This window comes from Zalophus californianus, chromosome 16 (genome assembly GCF_009762305.2).
Source record: "Zalophus californianus isolate mZalCal1 chromosome 16, mZalCal1.pri.v2, whole genome shotgun sequence".
In the NCBI taxonomy this organism is placed as follows: domain Eukaryota; kingdom Metazoa; phylum Chordata; class Mammalia; order Carnivora; family Otariidae; genus Zalophus; species Zalophus californianus.
In genome coordinates this window covers 4,184,257-4,202,858 of record NC_045610.1, presented here as the reverse complement: position 1 = coordinate 4,202,858, position 18,602 = coordinate 4,184,257, and the positions used below count along the sequence as shown (strand labels likewise).

General features: G+C 52.8%; 1 protein-coding gene across 2 annotated transcripts in view; it reads right to left on the bottom strand.

Annotated features, from left to right (window-relative positions):
- The window catches only part of USP43 (ubiquitin specific peptidase 43), a 50,899-nt gene extending 33,918 nt beyond the window's left edge, over positions 1–16,981 (bottom strand). For both annotated transcript variants that reach the window (XM_027568555.2, XM_027568556.2), the window contains exons 1-3: positions 16,466–16,981; positions 9,001–9,132; positions 4,444–4,547 (exon numbers count right to left, since the gene is read on the bottom strand). In XM_027568555.2, the coding sequence (XP_027424356.2) occupies positions 4,444–4,547; positions 9,001–9,132; positions 16,466–16,981 (752 nt within the window). The remainder of the gene's footprint in view (positions 1–4,443; positions 4,548–9,000; positions 9,133–16,465) is intronic.
- Positions 16,982–18,602: the final 1,621 nt, after the last annotated feature.

Genomic DNA, 18,602 nt, shown 5'->3' with positions numbered 1-18,602 from the left:
CCAGTATCATCCCCGTTTTGCAGACAAGAAGACTGAAGCACAGAGAAGTTAAGCAACTTTCCCAAGGACCACACAGCGCTTAAGTGGCAAAGCTAGGCTCAGGTTCCAGAGTCCGCGCTCATCACCATTCGTCCAGAGTCTTTAGTATAAGCAAATGAAGCATTGATTGTTTCAGAGCAGATATACACACAGTTGACTTACATTCTTTAAACTTTCAAACTCACCACTCCCTTACTTAAGAGCATGTTGTCCCTGAAAGTAAAATGCAATTTTTATATTCCACATGGGGACTCCAGTTTAATTTCCTTAACCATATGACCATATTCTTCCAAGACATAAGGGATTTCCGGATGCTATGTGTGCATCCTGAAAGCTACACGGCCTTCTTCCTTGGGAAAATGGACCACCACCCAGCTGAGAGTCATGCTCCTATATGACAGTCAGCAAGGAAAATGGAGCTGGTATCACACCCAGGTTTCGAGTCCCTGCGGGGAGTCCAGCTGGAGTGGTTTTCCCGCTGAGCAGAGAGAAAGGGAAAAAGCAGGGACAAGCAAGAAACCCTGAGGTTTTCAGGGTGCTGGCCAAGGCGACCCTAAGCGAGCTGGCCAGAGCAGGTCAGCTCCCCGGGGGACAAGTTAACAGCACGCCATCCATGACTTTAGGCAGCAGACCTGAGTATTGAATGTCCAATAACTTGCTGCTTCTGGTAATTTTCCCATTGGGAAAACCATGGTAATGTGTGGGTAAAAATGGTGTATCAGACGCCGAGCTCCAGGTGGTAGGGAGACCTGATGGTTGTGGGGTGCCCTCTGCCACCCTTTCTCCTAATTCTTCTCCTACCTTCACCCATTGTGTACCTGAGAAAGCCTAACAGGGATTGCCGCCTGTCACGGGGACCAGACCAGACTTTCTGTGGGTAAAAGCCACGAATGACAAAGAAGTGAAAACACGCATGCACGCACACACGTACACCCTCCCGTAGCCCAAACTCCAACGCACCACTGATCCTTGGTTATTAAACTCACCGATGTTTTTAGGTTGTGGTAATAACCATATGGAACAACCAATTATTTCTCCTCTAGTCCGTAACCTAGTCCAGCACCCTGACCCCATCCCTCCTTCTCTCCTCCAGCCAAAGGCAAAAACCCGACACCCTAAAAAGGAGGGGAGGGAGAACCTCAGTGAACGGGGGTCTCTGAATTAACCCACAATAAATCCCCCAGCTTCCAATTTCATACAGAAGGGCTGACACCACGGTGACTTTCCGTCGCTGGGCCCACCGGCCACCCCGGAAAAATCACTTCCCACAGCTCAGAAGCCCTCACCTAGACAGACATCCCTAACTCGATTTTTTCTTTGCTCCAGACGATCTGGCACAAAGCGGGTATTTTTAGCTGTCACTGGTTCCTTTTTGGAAGCTTGAACACCTCTCTTCTTACTCATCCTCCTGCAGGAACCTGCCCGAAGGGCGCTTGCAATCCTGAATATCGGATCGGCTTAAACGTCCCTTCCTCAGGAACCCTCCCCTGACTCACCCCACACCAGTCAGAGACCGTGCGGTACTTTGACTCATAATGAGAAATATGTATTTGGTCTTCGTCCCAGTTCCTAGCACGGAGCTCCTAAAGCCCTTGGAATTACCTAAGGGATTGATGGCAAAAAGGTCCATCTTTTGTCATTCCTAACAAGCCCCAGACAACCACACGCGGGAGTTCTGTTAATGAGGTGGTTTTGAGATGGCCCCTGGATCCTGGAGGATGGGGGCTGGTTGCCAGGGGAACCGACCTGGGATTAGAGGGTTGGCACTTTCAGGGGAGGAAAGGGGCACCAGAGGTTGAGTTCATCACTAAGGGTCAATGATTCAATCAATCACAGGTAGGTAACGAGACATACACGAAAACCCTAGCAGGAGGGGTTTGGAGAGCTTTGAAGCTGTGGAGGGGCTGGAGGGCGGGGCCCCCCGAGAGGGCACAGCAGCCCTGCACCCCTGCACCCCCACCCATACACCTGGCCCAGCGCAGCCCATCCCCACTGTTCCTGAGTCGTATCCTTTTATAACAAATTGCTAATCCAGTGAGTAAACGGTCTTCCCGAGTTCCGTGAGCAGCTCTAGCAAACTACGGAACCTGCGAGGGGGTTGGGGGAACCTCTCATCTGTAGCCGGCCAGTCAGAAGCACAGGTGACAATCTGGGACCCGGGGATCGGGGGTGTGGTGGGGGAGCAGTCTTGTGGGACTGAGCGCTTCAGCGTCGGGTCGGAGCTACACTGCCTCCGGTCCGTGTGCACAGATGACCAGTGTTGGGTGGGAGTTACATTGTAGGACACCCCATCCCTGTGTGCGCAGAGCCGAACAGCCTGGTGTGGGGAAAGCACCCTGCGCCCACACATCTGGTGCCGGCAGGTTTGTAAGCACGGTAGGAGGAGAGAGTGTAAAAGAAAACAGGTTTTTTTCCTTTCACACTGGTAACAGGCACCTCAAAGCACCTGCCAGCTACATAACCCTATAAAAACCCAGGAGTCACCCTAGCTTCTCCCCTTTCCCTCGGTGCCTCCCCCTTGCACCTTTAAAGTCACGAGCGATGCATCTGGCCACCCCTGGAAACCCTCCCAGGCACCCTCCCTCTCCCACAGCCGCTCCAGCCTCCCTCCAGCCCCCAAAAAACCACCAGCGTGGTCTCTGAAACTGAAAAGGATACCACACCCAGCTTCAGATTCTGCAGCAGCTTCCTGTGCCCTTCAGACAAAAACCCACACCTGGCCAGGACACCTGCCCCGTCCACCGCTCCAGCCGTACCTCCCGCCTCTCCCTCCCTGGCAGCTACCTTGCCCTTTCTGTCCCTTGCGGTGCCAACGTCATTCCAACCCCAGGCCCTTTGCCTCGGCCATTTTCTCTGCCTGGATGACCTGTCCCCAGATACGTGAATAGCTGACCCCTTGTCACTGGGTTCTCGGCTCAAATGTTCCCCCCCCAAAAAAGAAGCCTTCCCGGACCACCTTATCTAAGGCTGGCTGCCTCCCCCACACCCCGAGCTGTGTCTTATCACCATCACGAGCCGCCGTGACGTGTGTGATGTGTTACGGAACACCTGCCCCAGCAGAACGTGAGCTCCATGAGAACGGGGGCCGGGCCTTGTTCGCAGCTGCCTTGCGGCGCCGAGAAGGCAGTGGCCCGTAGCAGGTGGCATAGTAAATATCGAGGGCGTATCTGGAATTAAATATCCAGAGACCACGCAGGGGTATCTGGTTGGTATTTCTCACTCGTGGGCAAGGAGTGATGCTCCTTGCTGTACCCAGTGGACCGAGCACAAGCGCAGACGCTCAAATATTGGGAAGAAGGGAAGAAAGTGAGCATGTGTGCCCAGGAGGGGGGGTGGGCAGAGAACGGGATGAGCCGAGAAATAAGAAAAATGGATTGTACAAAGATACCGCGTGGTACCTAGCGGCAATTCTTGATGTCTCGGCCCCTCAGTCTAACCTACCCTGACCTTAAACTCCTCTTATGTTCTTTCTCCTCTTCTCTTCTTCTCCTGTCTCATTTTTGTTTCAAGCAGCCTCCGCTCTGGGCACCTGCAGATAAGTAAGGCCGATGCCCTGCGCGTAGCTTTCGTGGCTAGAAAAAGGTCGGCAGCCGTGAAACCGAGGTTCACTCTGTGCGTGCCACCGCGGGAAGGAAGTGGGTCTTACTTCGTGCACAGCCGTAACACTTAGGCTCATTTCGAAGAGTTTTTACAGCCCCAGTATGCTAAACTACCAAGGGTAGCGTGTCACCAAAAGGAGGCTCTCTGTAACCGACGGCTTTCCCAAAATTCTATTACGCTCACTCCCATGTGTGAGCAGGTTCCGTGCTGGCTGAAGACGCTCCCCCCTTGTTCAATCCTAGAGCCCATCAAAAGGCATGCCTCCTCCGAGAAGCCCAGGGGGGTTTCCTCCCCCGTTGCCCTCTCACTGCAATCACTACCTTGACTAAATCATCATAGTCCTGGGAATACACTTCCTTATCCGAATCTCTGAACTGTCATATATATAAAAGCCCAAAGAGAACGTTTCTGAAGTCAAAGGCGGCGTAATTATGTATGTATTTCCTACGTCGTCCACGATGCTGGGAAATCTTGAACTTGAAAGAACTTGGCGATCTGGGTTCTCTGGCTGCAGGAACGAACGAGAACGATTGTCCTGCCTGCTGGGGAAGCCCTGACCTCCACAGTCACGCTCTAGAACCCCCTGGGGTTGGGATGGGAGGCCCGGGAGCCAGCAAGAAGGTAGAGAAGAAACGCTAACTGCCAGAGCCGACAGCAATGAGTGGTTAATTGGGATCTATAATGGGAGAGAGAAGGGTGCTTGTGTTTCTGTTGTCTTGCCATCAGTAGGAGACCGGTTATCAGCGTACGAGTTTGGGCAACCCATTCCAAGCCCATACAACCCACTCTTACCTAGACGCTTACCTATATTGTGCTTGAAAGTGGCTCTGCACAAAGCTTTGGCCTAGAGAAAGCGGAGCCGATGGTGACGGGAGGTTCTCGGGGGTTCTGCTGGCTTCAGGCTGAGGCTGCAAAGAAATGAGGGAAGGAAGCAAGGTTAGGCCCGGCCCTCGGGGCTCCAGCGCCTCCGGACCACTGAGCCCTGGCCCTTCTGTTGACTTTCCACAATTCACGGCTCCTTCGACCTCCAGACTTCCCAAACTCCCCCCGACGGAGAAGGTGCTGAGGGAGCAGAGCTGAAGCGGGAAGCCTGGGAATGCTCCCACATCCTTGGCCACGTCCGCTGTGACCTCTGTCTCGACTGTCCTGTTCCCATCTCCATCCTGCTGGGCCCCGCGTGTGGACGTCTCCTGTATCTCTCACCGGGCAGGCTGCTAGGCTCTGAACACCTCCGCACCACATCTCCCTGCTTCCACCACCCCGCCCCATCCGCGTCTCCCTGGGAGCCCTCTGCACACAAGCACCGGGCACACGAGGCTTCGCTCCTTCACCCCACATCAGTCCTACTGTGCCCCTGTGCATCTTCTTCTGTACCCGCTTTCTGGTGCTCCTGCAGCAAATTCGCACACACCGGCGGCTTAAAACAAGCAGAGATGTATTCTCTCATGGTTCTGGGGACCAGACACGTCCAAAATCAGCATCCCCAGGGCACCAACAGGGATGCGGGGGCTCTGGGGGAATGCGCCCCTTGCCTCTCCCGGCCTCTGGTGGCTGTGGGAAGCCCAAGGCTGGTGGCCCCCTCACCCGAGGCTTGACAGCCAGCATATTCGAAGAGCCAGGAGAAAGGAACGCACATGAAGTGCGTGGGTGAAGCATGCCAACGTCTGAAATGTCGACTGAAAACGCATTGCGAAGCAGTAAGAGAAGGAAAACCATAGAGTGAGGAGTATATAGATGGACAAATACAGGATAATGCAATTTTAGTAAAACGTAAATTGTAGAGTCTAGGCGGTAGGCAGGAGGTATTCACTGTATCATTCACTCAACGTTTCCATCTGTATGGAATTTTCCGTAATAAAAGACTGGGGCAAATACTCAGGACGGAACATTCTCATTGGCCCCGTGGTTTTGTGAAGCTGAAGTCGACCAGCACATACATGAGTGAAGGAAGGTGGAAAACGGGGCCACGCTGGGGCGGGGGGGTGGGCCCTTCCGTGACCTAAAGATGACCACCCAATTCAGTAAACAGCACAGAAGCAGGATTGAGAATCTGCCTCTGGACTCCGGCGGCCAGGGTCCCAATCCCTCCGAAAGGGCACTCCTCTGGGAGCGCTGCCCAACCTCTGAGCCAGCCAAGTATGTTACTTAACCCCTTGGCCCCCCAATTTCCCGGCTTCTAGAAAGGGATGCTGAATGACAGTGCCTACCTCAGGGGGAGGTCCTGAGATTCAGAGTTGACATACACGTAACACTCAGAACAGGGAGCAAGGCCTGTGGTTGCCAAGACACGGCGGGGAGTATCCGATGGGTTTCGAACCCATGTGGTGGCGCCACGCGTGGAGAGATGCTTCAACTGATCGCCGTGGGCAGGATGCAGGAGGGCGAGTCCGGGGAAAGGACACAGATCAGGAGGCTCGAGGGCCCGGGGCACAATGGGAAGAGCTGGAGAGCGAGCCATGAGCACAGGAAGGGGGGATGGACTCAAGACGCCCTGTGTCCGCGGCGCACAGCGGAACACTCAGTGGGGCAGCAAAGGAAGGGGTGAGGGACAAGCAAGACAGCTCCAAGCTCCCATCTGGTGCCCGGAGAATGCATGTCTTCCGTTAGCGTAGGAGGGGAAATCGAAGGCAGAAGTGGGTCTGGGAAGGGCACGCCAGAGTTTGAGGAGATGGGGTGGACCCTGGATGCAGAGCGGACGCTGGGATTTGTGGCTGCGCAGGGCTGAGGCCCCTTCCTTGGTCACGGCGCCCCTTCTGGAATACTGAGCCCGGTCCATGGGGAGGTGGGGAAGCTCTTTAATCGGGGGTCCCGCCCTCCCTTCGCAAGGGACAGCCACGTGAGACTGATGGGGTGGCCCAGGTGGGCCTGCCCCGTGAATCACGAGCAGAGTGACCGAAAGCCTGAAAACACGGATTCCAGCAGCGGTGTCTGGGCCAGAGTCCAGCAGTTTCTGCCACTGTGAACCAGCGCCCCCAGCCCTCACCCCCCTCCAAGTGCTGTCTGATTCTCGCCGGGTCCAAGCCTGGTTCTCGTCTCCCCTCTGATCCTGCCTGCTACACCTCCACCCTCTCTCCAGTCATCTGAAGTTGGCTGGCGTTACTTGCAGCCAAAGGCCTCACAATGAAACAGGTGCTTCTGCACCCGGGTGGTAACGTGGGGGGCCGGGCGTGGTGGTGGGCAGGATCGCCCAGGAGCGGGTACAGAAGGAGAAAATCCCGAGAGGCAGTGGGGTCATTCGAGAAGCGTGGACCAGGGGATCCGGCCAGGCTGGCTCCACTCTGCTGGCCAAGCGACCCCGGGAATCTCTCTGAGCCTCATTCCACGTCTAAAAGGAACAGGAGTGGGGGCGCCTGGGTGGCTCCGTCGGTTAAGCGTCTGCCTTCAGCTCAGGTCATGATCCTGGGGTCCTGGGATCGAGCCCCACGTCGGGTCTGCTTCTTCCTCTCCCTCTGCGGCTCCCCCTGCTTGTGCTCTCTCCCTCTCTTGCTCGGTTAAATAAATAAATAAAATCTTAAAAAAAAAAAGATAGCTGAAAGGAACAGGAATGTCACATCCATCTCACGAAGGCACCATTAAAATTAAAAAAATTATGTGTGTGTCCTGCAAGGCACACACTAGGTGCTTTATAAATGGTAGCTTCCTGGTCCTCTCCCCCCACCCCCTCTTGTTCTTGATTCTACAAGAGTGGCAATTCCTGGAAAATTAACTGCCCAAAAGATTGCCTACGTGAAGCTGTCTATAGGATGGTAAAAATATGCCCTTTTCACCGGATGAAATCATTTGAGAACCCATCCGGATGACAGAGAAGAAAGTGATCCTTACGTTTCCTCTTCCAGTTTCACATACATCTAGCTACATAGCCTTCACATGTTTTGAAACAGAAATAACCTCAAAAAGAAAAAAAAAAAAAAAAAAAAAAAACGCTCAGTGACAGAGGACAGTGCTTTTCCTCCCTGGGTAGGAAAAATGAAGTTTTGTGCCGGGTCTGGCTTTACCTTCAAGCGTCCCCAGCCAGGCCTCCGCAGGTGGCCCAATTTTCTGACAGCAAATTGCAGGAGACGCCTCCACCCCAGGTGGAGAAAAAGATCTTTTCTGGTCTCAATCAGGTCAAGCGAAGAGCCGGGCAAGCTCCTCTCTGTGGCCAACAGCCACCCCACCCCCCGTTCTCGCCTGGGTCTTCAAGGCTTGGCCCGTACAAGGAACAGAAAGCAGCCAGCATGGCCCAGAACAATGAGCAAGGGGCAGAGGGGCCTGAAGGCAGGCGGAATGGTTGGCAGGCCCGGTCAGAAGTCTGGATTTTGTTCGAAGTACAACAGGAAGCCATGGGAGAAATTTAAGGAGAGTGACATGATCTTTTTGTCCTTTCTCAAAAGGCATCTCTGACTTCAGTGTGGAGAACATCTAGCAGAAGGACGCCTTGGATACTGGAAGGCCAACTATGGCTGCTTTTATGGGCGTCTGTCGTCAGGTTGGTGAGAACCATTACTAGCAGGTCCTCTCGGCTTAAAGAAACTCATGTTGAAGGCAGGCCTGGGGGCGGTGTACTGTGCTTGGGAGCAAGGGCTCCAGAGCAGAGGGTCTCAACCAGTGGGTGCTTTTGCCCCCTAGGGGACACTGGTTGTCAGTCACAACCGGGGGAGGGGTGTCACCAGCATCCTGTGGGTAGAGGGATACTGCGGAGGCCACATTGCACAGGACGGCCCCCGCTGCAAAGAATTACCCGGCCCCAGATATGGAACGTGCGGAGTTTGAGAAACCCTGCTCTAGAGTCCCGTTTCCTGGACGTGGATCCTGGCCCTCCCACGTACTTGCTGTGTGACTTGGGGAAAGTTACTTAACCTCCCTAGGATCTGCCCCACCCGTAAGCCCAATACCTCTTCTGTCCCCGAAAGGAAGACCGAAAGGCAATATGCAAAGCTGTCTAGCCCCCTGCTCTGCAGGTAGGAATTGCTGCTGGGTGGTGCAGTCAGTTAAGCGTCCAACTCTTGATTTTGGCTCCGGTCATGATCTCGGGGTCATGAGATCAAACCCCGCAATGGGCTCCACACTGGGCGTGGAGCCTGCTTAAGATTCTCCCTCTCCCTCTGCCCCTCCCCCCAGCCCCCACTTGTGCATGCCAGCACGCTCTTCTCTCTCTCTCTCTAAAAAAAAAAAAAGACTAAGTGAGCACTGTAGAGGCTCCTCTCGCCACCATGTGTGCAGAGCCAGTCTGAGAATGAAGCCAACAAGAAACAAAGAGCCGAAGACCTGGGGGCATCATCTGAGTCCTTGGATCCAGCCTTACCTGAAGCTGGTACAAGTCTTGAATTCCAGGGAAAAAAAGAAAACCAGATATGACATGGTGTTTCATGAGTGACCCACCTTCTCGGACCCCGGTCCTCGGGACGAGCCCTCCAAGTCCTCGTGCACCCGATCCAGCAACCAGAGCAGGAACTCCAGGGCGTCGTGCTGGGCATTGCCTTGGAACTGAGAGCCATACTTGGAAACAGCATTCTGGGAGGAAAGTAGAAAACCAGAGGGTCAGTTTGGCCCCGCGAACAACCGAGTTGGGACCTGCAAGCACCACCGAGCCCTGAGTGGGGCTGACAACATGGAAACAGCGCGGGCTGAGAACGTTCCGGCCTGCACCTGCTGATCTATGTCCTGTCCTTTGGAAACCCACGGGGCTGTCTCAGGTGAATATCTGGACGTCCTTGTCCCTTGATGGCGAGGGTGCTTGCTTCCCTGGCCGCCTCTATCAGTCTCTCTCTATCCCTGGCACTCAGCTCCCACCACTGGTGGAAGCATCTTGCCCTACTCTCTCAGTGACTCATTCACTCCCGTGGCTTCGGCGCTCTGTTTGAGAAAGACCGCAGGGCGGCGGCATGGTGAACTGTTAGGGCCACTCTTAGCATTTTCTCAAGCACCTTTCCAGGGAACTTTTTTTTTTTTTTTTAAATGCATGTGCAAGCATGAGCATCTGAGAGTAAGCAAATCCCCTTGTCTGCGTGTTTGCAAACATGCAGGTGCACACAGTATACTGTGGTTATACCCTCGCCCCTGCCGCCCCGGCCCCTCTTAGAGGCAGCCAGGCATCGAGCCCCACCCTATCCTGGGAGCTGTCTGAGCTGTGGCCTCAGATGATCCTCACCACTACTGCCAACCACATCAAAACAGCTTGGGCTTTTTCCTTCTTTAATCCTTCCACTGGGATTTAAAGGAAACTTTAGGATATGACAAAGCACAATTCGAGACTGAATTAGCTGAAATACTGGCTCAGAGTCTTTATGCCTGTCACTCCAGTTCGGGGTTCACTGGAGGATCTAGTTTGGATTCTTCCTCCAGGTTGCTTTGCTCTTTGACCTCCAAGTAGGGCGGCCAGATCTCGCAAATTAAAATACAAGGGGCTTAGTTAAATTTGAATTTCGGATAAGCAATGACTGCATTTAGTATAAGTATGTCCCATGCAGTATTTGGGATATATTTACACTAAAAAGTTATTCGTTGTTTATTTGAAATTCGAATCTAACTGGGCGTTGTGTTTTTTACCCAACGCCTAGCCATCCTCAACATCCCACTCTGTCTACCCTTGGTAGCAGCATTCTCTCTCTCTGGGGGCAGCAGCCGCCTCCAACTCAAAATCTCCAAAACCGGCTCTTCCTCTGAACATCAGTGTCCTTCTTTCAGATTCTCTCTTGAACCCACGTTGGTCAGTGCCACCATTCCGGAATCTGGGTCCCAATCTGTCTCTGTGGCCCCTCAGTAGAAACCCATTCCCACCAGAGTCCTAACTGCAGCAGATCCACGTGATTGTACCTTCCCGGCACAGGAGCCCGGCCCCGGGACACAGCCCAGCTGGGTAACTTCATGCCTCCACTCAAACCTCCCCTGACTCACCACCTAACAATCCACCCTCCTCCCATCTGGCCCCGGCCCCGTCTTTCACCACCTTCCCACGTTGTTTGAGAGCTCCAGCCAATCCAGCCTCTCAGATGCCCCACACCTTTATTTTTCCATTTCTACAGTCTACACCTTGATGTTTTCTTCCTTCCACATGTACCCCATTCCCCTCCTGCAAATCATGTTAAACCTTTGAGATGGACGCTCTTCATTTTAGCCTGGCTGGGAAGCCATACAACCCTTCCAGAAAGAATGTGAGAATTTCAAGACAGACAGACAAACAGGATACGACCTTGGAAATGTCCTTCTATAGAAACAGAGTTAATTTTGCTTTGGGGGATTTGGCATAAGGAAATGAGAGCTAAGAGCAAAGATACTGTTAAGTACTGAAGTCTCCGGGGGGAAAACTTACAGCACACTCAGCTGGCCTTAAAAATTATGCTTGAGAAATAATGAGAAGAAAATCAATGATCCTATCAATTTTTTTTAAAGTGCAAAAATACCTACTTGAGCTATGGAGATATATATATAGATAGATATATAGATCTAACAATAGATATATAGATGATTGTTATATATATATATATATCTCCATAGCTAGAAAAGCCCAGAAATACATGGCAAAATATTAACAAATGGTTATCATTGAAGGATGGGACCGTAAACTGTTTGTTTTTTTTTATTTGTACCCTGCAAAATTTTTTTACAGTGAATTTTCTTCTTTGGTTTTTTTCTGATTAGAATGGTCTCTGGCAGGTATCTGTACCGAGTTTGGGCTTTTTCAAAATAACTTGGCCTACTGATTCCTAACAGAAGACACTCACACAGAAAGTCTATGAAAATGTGACCGGAGCTGTATTAAAGCGAAATCCTCCCTTGGGAGAGATGGGCAGAAATATCTGGTCCTTCTACCCTGCAACCTGACATAGCTCTATCTGCGTGGGCATGTGCGTTTCTCTCAACACTGAATTTTTAACCCATCTCTTACAAAATTATTCCTAATTATTTCCTATTTCTGGGGGTTTTCGTGAATGAAATCTAACTTTCATACGTTCTAAATGGTGATTGCTTTTGATTTTCTATCTTGATTCTGACCTGGTAAGTGACCGCCGTAATGCTACAATAGGGATTTCTAGACCCATCTAGCAATTTCCTTTCTGTTCAACCTTTTTTATCCCATTTCCATTTCGTGTCTTACTGTTTCATCCAGAACTTCCAAAATACCACGTGAAGCATACTGTATGTCTAAAATTGTACGTCTAAAAGTGATGCTTAAAGGGGCGCCTGGGTGGCTCAGGAGGGGTTAAGCGACTGCCTTCGGCTCAGGTCATGAACCCGGGGTCCTGGGATCGAGCCCCGCATCGGGCTCCCTGCTCGGCCGGAAGCCTGCTTCTCCCTCTCCCACTCCCCCTACTTGTGTTCCCCCTCACGGGCTCTCTCTCTGTCAATTTAATAAATAAAATCTTTAAAAAAAATTTTTTAAACAAATAAATAAAATAAAAGTGATGCTTAAGTACATAAGCTAAGATAAACTCCAGATGCTGAAATCCTTAATATAGCTATGGGAAAACTAGAAATACATAACATAGAACCTTTATCAAAAGGTATGATGTAAATAAATCTACAATTTCCAGGACTGGGGATAGGAAGGAGAGAGTTTGCGGAAAATATCTGTGGCAAGTATGAGGGTTGAGGAACTCACAGAACAAGTAAAAAGAGCGTTGAGATCAGGCAGAATGGACAGTCGACATGGACAGGAAAATCCAGGCGCAGTCTCACTAGTAAAGAAGCATAAAAAACCTGTACCTCACTCTTAATCGAAGAAATAAAAATAAAAGTGAGATGCTATTTCTTTTTGTTCAGTGAGTTGAAACATTACACTTGCTGAAGATTAGCCTTTAACCGTTCCCAACACTGGAAAAAATGATCACCGTGTGACCCAGGATAGAGATATTATCTAATGCTAAACAAATCAATCATATTGCAACATAAATGTATCAAATCAATTCATTGTATACCTTAAACGTACACAACATTGCATGTTAGCTCAATTTTTTTAAATGGGTGCATTGCACAGGACATGAGTTATACCTCAACAATGGTGATTCAAAAAGAAAAAAACACATAAAAATAAAACAGTCCCATTGTTGCTTGGACCATGTAAGTTCACGTCAAGAGATCAAATTTAGGAAATGGTCAGAGCTGAGGACAATGATTTAAGTACAGGGATTTTTCAATAGTGTGATAACTAGAAACTTGTACAGTAAATGCCTCTGCAGGGACTGGTTCATTGAAGGAATTATTATGCAATCATTTAAAATTAAGTTTTACAGATGTTGTAATGGCCAGGAGAGAGCCTTATGACAATATTTACATGAAAAATGCAGGATACAACACTGGAATTTCCAACATGTAGATGCTCTGAAACACAGCAATGCTTCTGAAGGTTGTCTCTGGAAGATGGAGTTCCAAATCACTTTTTTCATTTTTAGCACCTTCCGAGTTTTTATACTATGCACGTACTTAATGACATCATTAGAGAAGCAAAGTGTCATAGGTAATTTCGTGGGCAGGATTTGTTTTGATGTATTTATTCACGTGCTGTTAAAACAGAGCGGTACCTACCGTCTATAGGCGGAGTGTCTGGGAGGTCAGGAAAGAGGACACTGCAAAGCCAGCCCATTTGCATGGCTGGGGTTGGGGTAACTCGCTCCAGCATGCTGGGCCCTTCTCCATTCCCCCCTTCCTCGGTCCGAAGCTACCAATCCCTCCTCAAGACCCAACTCCTTGACAAAACCTGTGGCTTGTCCCCAAACAATTCTCCAGTCCCTCCGCCCAGGCACAGAGGCTCCCATTAATTAATTAATTTTTAAAAAGATTTTATTTATTTGATAGGAAGCGAGCATGAGGCGGGGGGGGTGGGAGAGGTAGAAGCAGACTCCCCACTGATCAGTGAGCCCCATGAGGGGCTGGATCCCAGGACCCCAGGATCATGACCTGAGCCAAAGGCAGAGGCTTAACCGACTGAGCAACCGCAGAGCCCCTTCCGTTAATTTTTTTTTAAAGATTTTATTTATTTATTTGAGAGAGAGAATGAGTGAGAGAGAGAGAAAGAGCATGAGAGGGGGTTGGGTCAGAGGGAGAAGCAGACTCCCCGCTGAGCAGGGAGCCCGATGAGGGACTCGATCCCGGGACTCCAGGATCATGACCTGAGCCGAAGGCAGTCGCTTAACCGACTGAGCCACCCAGGCGCCCCCCCCCCCCCGTTAATTTATTCAACCTTGCATTTATGCTGCCCCGCCCACAGAAGGCCCCTCAGCTCCACCTGCCCTGGTGATTGGCGATCCTGGTGATCAGTGATCGGCAGGGAATGCACATCCCCACCCTCCCCTGTCCTTACTTGACCTCTCCTGAAGTTTGCTTCTCCTGGGACACCCCCTCCCACGTTCCCCCCATCCATCACCTGCTCCTGCCAGAAGTGCTGTAAATGCCTTGTATTGATGGTCCAGCACTTGTCACCAGCTCCGATCACGTGCCTGTGTGATCATTTCATTAACACCCACCTCTCCCGCTGGACGGGGAACTCCTAGAAAGAGGCCCCAGGAGGTTTTGCACTCAAGGCTTCTCAAGCATTCCTTGTTCCTGGGAGAGCGTTGGGACGCTCCAGAAATATTTGTTGAGTGAAGGGATGTTTCCTCCTCTATAAAATAAGAGGAGCCCACCTAGATTTCCATCAGCAGGGTTTATTGAAAGCCCAGATGCTGGCCTCCTCTGCTCCCTCCAAGCTCTGGCTACCCAAAAAGTCCCAAGAAACCTTGGATGACATCACCCTCATTAACAATTAACAACCTGACTATCCTCCAGTCCCCCGGGGCTCCCAGGGAGCTTCCAGGCCTTGGGGATTCAAGAGCATGGGTGAGATAGGAAATCCTAGGGAGTCACTGAGAGCGGTTACTAATTTGGAAGATTTTTTTTCAAGCTACTCCAGTCTTTCCCACTGGGGCAGGACCTGCGTGAGAATGCACCGGGCAAGAGAAAAAGTATGCAAACATTACTTACCTCCCTCCCTCCCTCCCTCCCTCCCTCCCTCCCCCGGGTCTCTGTAGGTGAGAAGGCTGAATGGTAGGAATGACAAAAGCTTCCTAGGGGTCAGGCGCTGTTCTAAGCGCTGTGCAGAGAACTCCTTGAATCCTCCCAATGATCGGATAATAAGGTAGGTACTGTTGCCGTCCCATTTCACAGAGGAGGAAAGCTGAGGCACAGTGGGATTTGGTTAACTTGCTCGAGGTCACAAGGCTCCGGGGACCTTGCTCTTAACCACTATCCCCTACAGTGGTGCCCCACATCCTAAGTCTTCTGTGGTTTCAGGTATTCGCGGTCAAACCTTGTAGGGAAGCAGACGATCCTCCTGACTTAGGTCAGAAGATCAACTGTGTGTCAACGCCTACAACCCTCGCCTCTCCTGGCCTCATCACGTAGGCATTTTATCACCTCGCATCCTCGCCAGAAGGGTGAGTACAGCATATAATATTTGCAGAGGGAGACACCACATTCCCACAGCTTTTATTACGGTGTATTGTTACAACTGTTCTTTTTCTATGATTAGTTACTGCTGTGCATCTCCTCCAGTACCTGACTTATAAATTAACCTTTACCGTAGGTATGGACGTGTGTATAGGAAGAAACATAGTATTTAGGTAGGGCTTGGTATTTATCTATGGTTTCAGGCACCCACTGGGGGTCTTGGGATGTATCCCCCAAGCATAAGGGGGGACTACTGTACTGCCACATTATTGAGAAGGCGGATGCTGCCAAAAGGAGATGTTAAGGACACCCAGTTGATCCACTAACTCCTGCAGAACGGTGCTTTAGTAGCGGAAGCGGGAGAGAGTAAAGGGGAGGCTGACACCCTGTGGGTCACGTGGCAAGGATTGCTCTTTCGGGCTGAAACTCAAGAGCGGTGATGCCTGTGGAATGAACACTGACAGGTTCCCCTCCCCCAAGAACAACCCCTAGTCTATGGGGAGCTTCAGCTCTCCGCCCAGAGCTGTGGTTCTGTAGCAGGAAGCAAGTCATGCGCATCAATTATCGGGAACTCTGTAATCCAGCTGGGATCCCAAACACACCGCTTAACCCCGGGGGATGTGACATACATAACTTCCAGCGCCCCGTGACCCTACAGCGCAGGGTAAGTAAACGGTGATCCTGGGGCCAGTGAACGCAACCCCAAACCAAGGCATGGTGGGCGATTTAACGTGCACTAAAGAAAAGGATGCCAATTCCAACAGAGCACACCCACTGCCCCCTCCCCGGGACACTCAGCACAGTATCCGACGCACCGGATCTCGGCTTCCACGGGGTTTAAAATAAAACCCAAACTCCTTACCACCGCCTCTAAGACCTTGCAGGATCTGACCAACCTCATCCACGCCCCCAGGCCACTAGTTTTCTTTTCGCGCCCCCAGGCCTGTGGCTCCGGCGCTCTCTGTTCCCTCTCCCTGGGTACTCCTTGCCCCGTGACCCCGCTGCGTGCTTCTCATTCAATTCAGATCTCAACGCCAGCGTCCGCTCCTCCTTCCTCCGAGGCCCTGGCCTTGGGAGTCAGGCCTCCCACACCACATGCCTGCAGACTGGAAAGTGCCCGTGGCGCTAGAAAGACCCAAAGGCCTTCAGTACTTTAACCGAAGTTTGTTGAATGCAAAAATGCCGAATCCCTCAAATCGACTCGTCCCCCGCCAGCCCCCCCCCAAAAAAAACACCTGGGAGAAATTCACAGAGAAGACGTTTGCAGGCGATAGCACAGAATATCACCTCGAAACAAAGGCGTAAGGCGAACGGCGGCGCGAGGTGCCATCTGAAGAAGGCCCCCAGAAGACCCTTTGCAGATGGGGCGCGCGCTTCGGCCCAGCTGCCCGGGCGGGAGGCTGGAGGCGGGCGCGCTGCCTACCTTGAACTCGGCGGAAAGTTGGGGCGTGTACTCGCGCGTCCAGAGCGCGCGCACCAGCGCCGCCAGGTGCTCGGTGACCTCGGCGCGGCCCGGCGCCGCCCGATAGCGCCCCAGCGCCAGGAACTCGGCCAGTAGGTCGGTGTTGCTGAGACACTGCACCACGGCGTTCATGAAACAGGTGTTGCCGTGGTTCTTCAAGCCCTGCGCGCCCGGGGGCCGCGCGCCGTCGCCGGCGGGGGGCTGGGGCTGGGCGCCAGGCGGGCGCTCCTCCCCGGGGCTCCCGCGCGCGGCCGGGGCGGGGCCCGGCGCGCAGGCGAAGCCCCCCTCGCCGTCCCCGTCGCCATCGCGGGGTCCCGGCTGGGGCCGCGGCCGGGGCGGCGAGGCTCCCGGGCGGGAGCGGCTGCCCAGCGCCAGCAGGAAGCGGCTGAACAGGCGACGCAGGGAGCGGCGGCGACGGCGGCGGGGCCGGGGCGCGGGCGGCCCCTCTCCCGTCGCGGCCCCCGCGCCCGGGTCCATGGTTCCCGGCCCGCGCGCCCTCGGAGCCGAGCCTCCCCCAGCCGGGAGGCGGACACGCCGCTAACCGGCCCTGACGGCCCCGGAAAGGCGGCGGGTGCCGGCTACCTGCGGGCCAGGTGTGCCGGGACCGGGCGGAGGCGGAGCCAGGGGCGGAGCCGTCCCGCCCCGCGCGGGAATCCGGCCGCAGGGCCCGCCCAGGGCAGCGCCACCGCCCCCAGCCCGCCGGCCCCCGCCCAGCGGCGCCGCCCGCGAGCGGAGGCGCGGGACTCGGCGGCTCTGGGTCCCCAGCCTTCCTGACCTCTTACACACCGACGCCCCGAATTTCACTCCCACTCCCGCCAGCCTGCAAGCTGTGGAACAGTAGAGGGGTGATACATTTGAAAGCGCCTGGTGGATTGCCCAGCCCCGGCTAGCCTCAGCTTCTGGAAATTACATGCAGATGAATATGAAGAACAGAGAGAGGAGGACTCTCCAAAGGGCAGCCTCTTGGCGCAGCGAGAGACGCGCACCGGCAGCTGGGGCCGGCTGGGGGAGTGCGCGGCGGGGTCCGCCCGCCTGCAGGAGCAGGTGTGTGCGGACAGGTGGCGCCACCTCCTTCCAGCCCGCCTGCCCCGTCCGGGAGTCCTTCCAGAACTGGGGGCCGCGTGTTGCCCTGGGAAGAACCATCCGGGATGGCTGTGGTTTGCTTGTTTAAACTGCAGACCAGGTCAGAGTCGCTTCCCCAAAACTTGCGAGACTTCACCGTCCTCGCTTCAGCTGGAGGAGAAGCGGGCGCAGGGAGGTTCGCGCCTGTACCGAGGCCAAGAAACCGGAACTCGACCCGCCTCTGCGGACTGCCGAGCCCACAGGTTGGCTCTTTCCAACCTCCGTGTTTGCTTACCAGGAAGTTTTGCGGCTCTCAGGCGCGCCCCCCTGTGCAGGCCCCTCACTGAATTGGTGCCCAATCAGAATTGGCTTGGCCATGCCCCGCCCTTGGTTCCCTGGGTGACCCAGGGGGCCTCTGCTCACTTGACCCTGTAACTGTCAGGTTTATAATTAATCAGGCACAGTCTCGCAGAAGAATTTCTCATCAATGTCTGGCTCAAAAAAGACATCAGCAGGACGCATTGTTACATCAACGTCCTGAAATGTTACTTATTTGATAAGTGATCATTTATTTAAAATGTCGGCCTTGATGTGTCAAATAGGGCCCCAGCAGGTGATCTAATGAAAAAAAAAAATGAAGCATTACTTAAAGGCTAAAGAACAGGCTTAGAACAAAAAAAGTGTACTGTGCATTGGAGACTTAAAGTGTTCTGGAAAATGCCATGATTTGCCCTCTCTGGAAAAAAGACACCCGTCTGGATGATTAATACACAAGGGCCATTCCCTTGCCTTCCCTTGCCCAGAAAAGCATCTATGAAATTTCACCTTTGATGGTTACCCCAGGATCCCCAAAGACCCACGGTTTCTTTGAGAAAGCACCAAAATTCACGTTCAGTTGTCCACTCCGTCAGGGATTCTGCCGATGCTTTAACACATTATTTCACTTAATTCTCAAAATAACCTTTTATGCAGGTATTCTCGCTTTACAAAAGGCTAAACAGAGGCTCAGAGAGTTGGAAGGAAGGAAGGAAGGAAG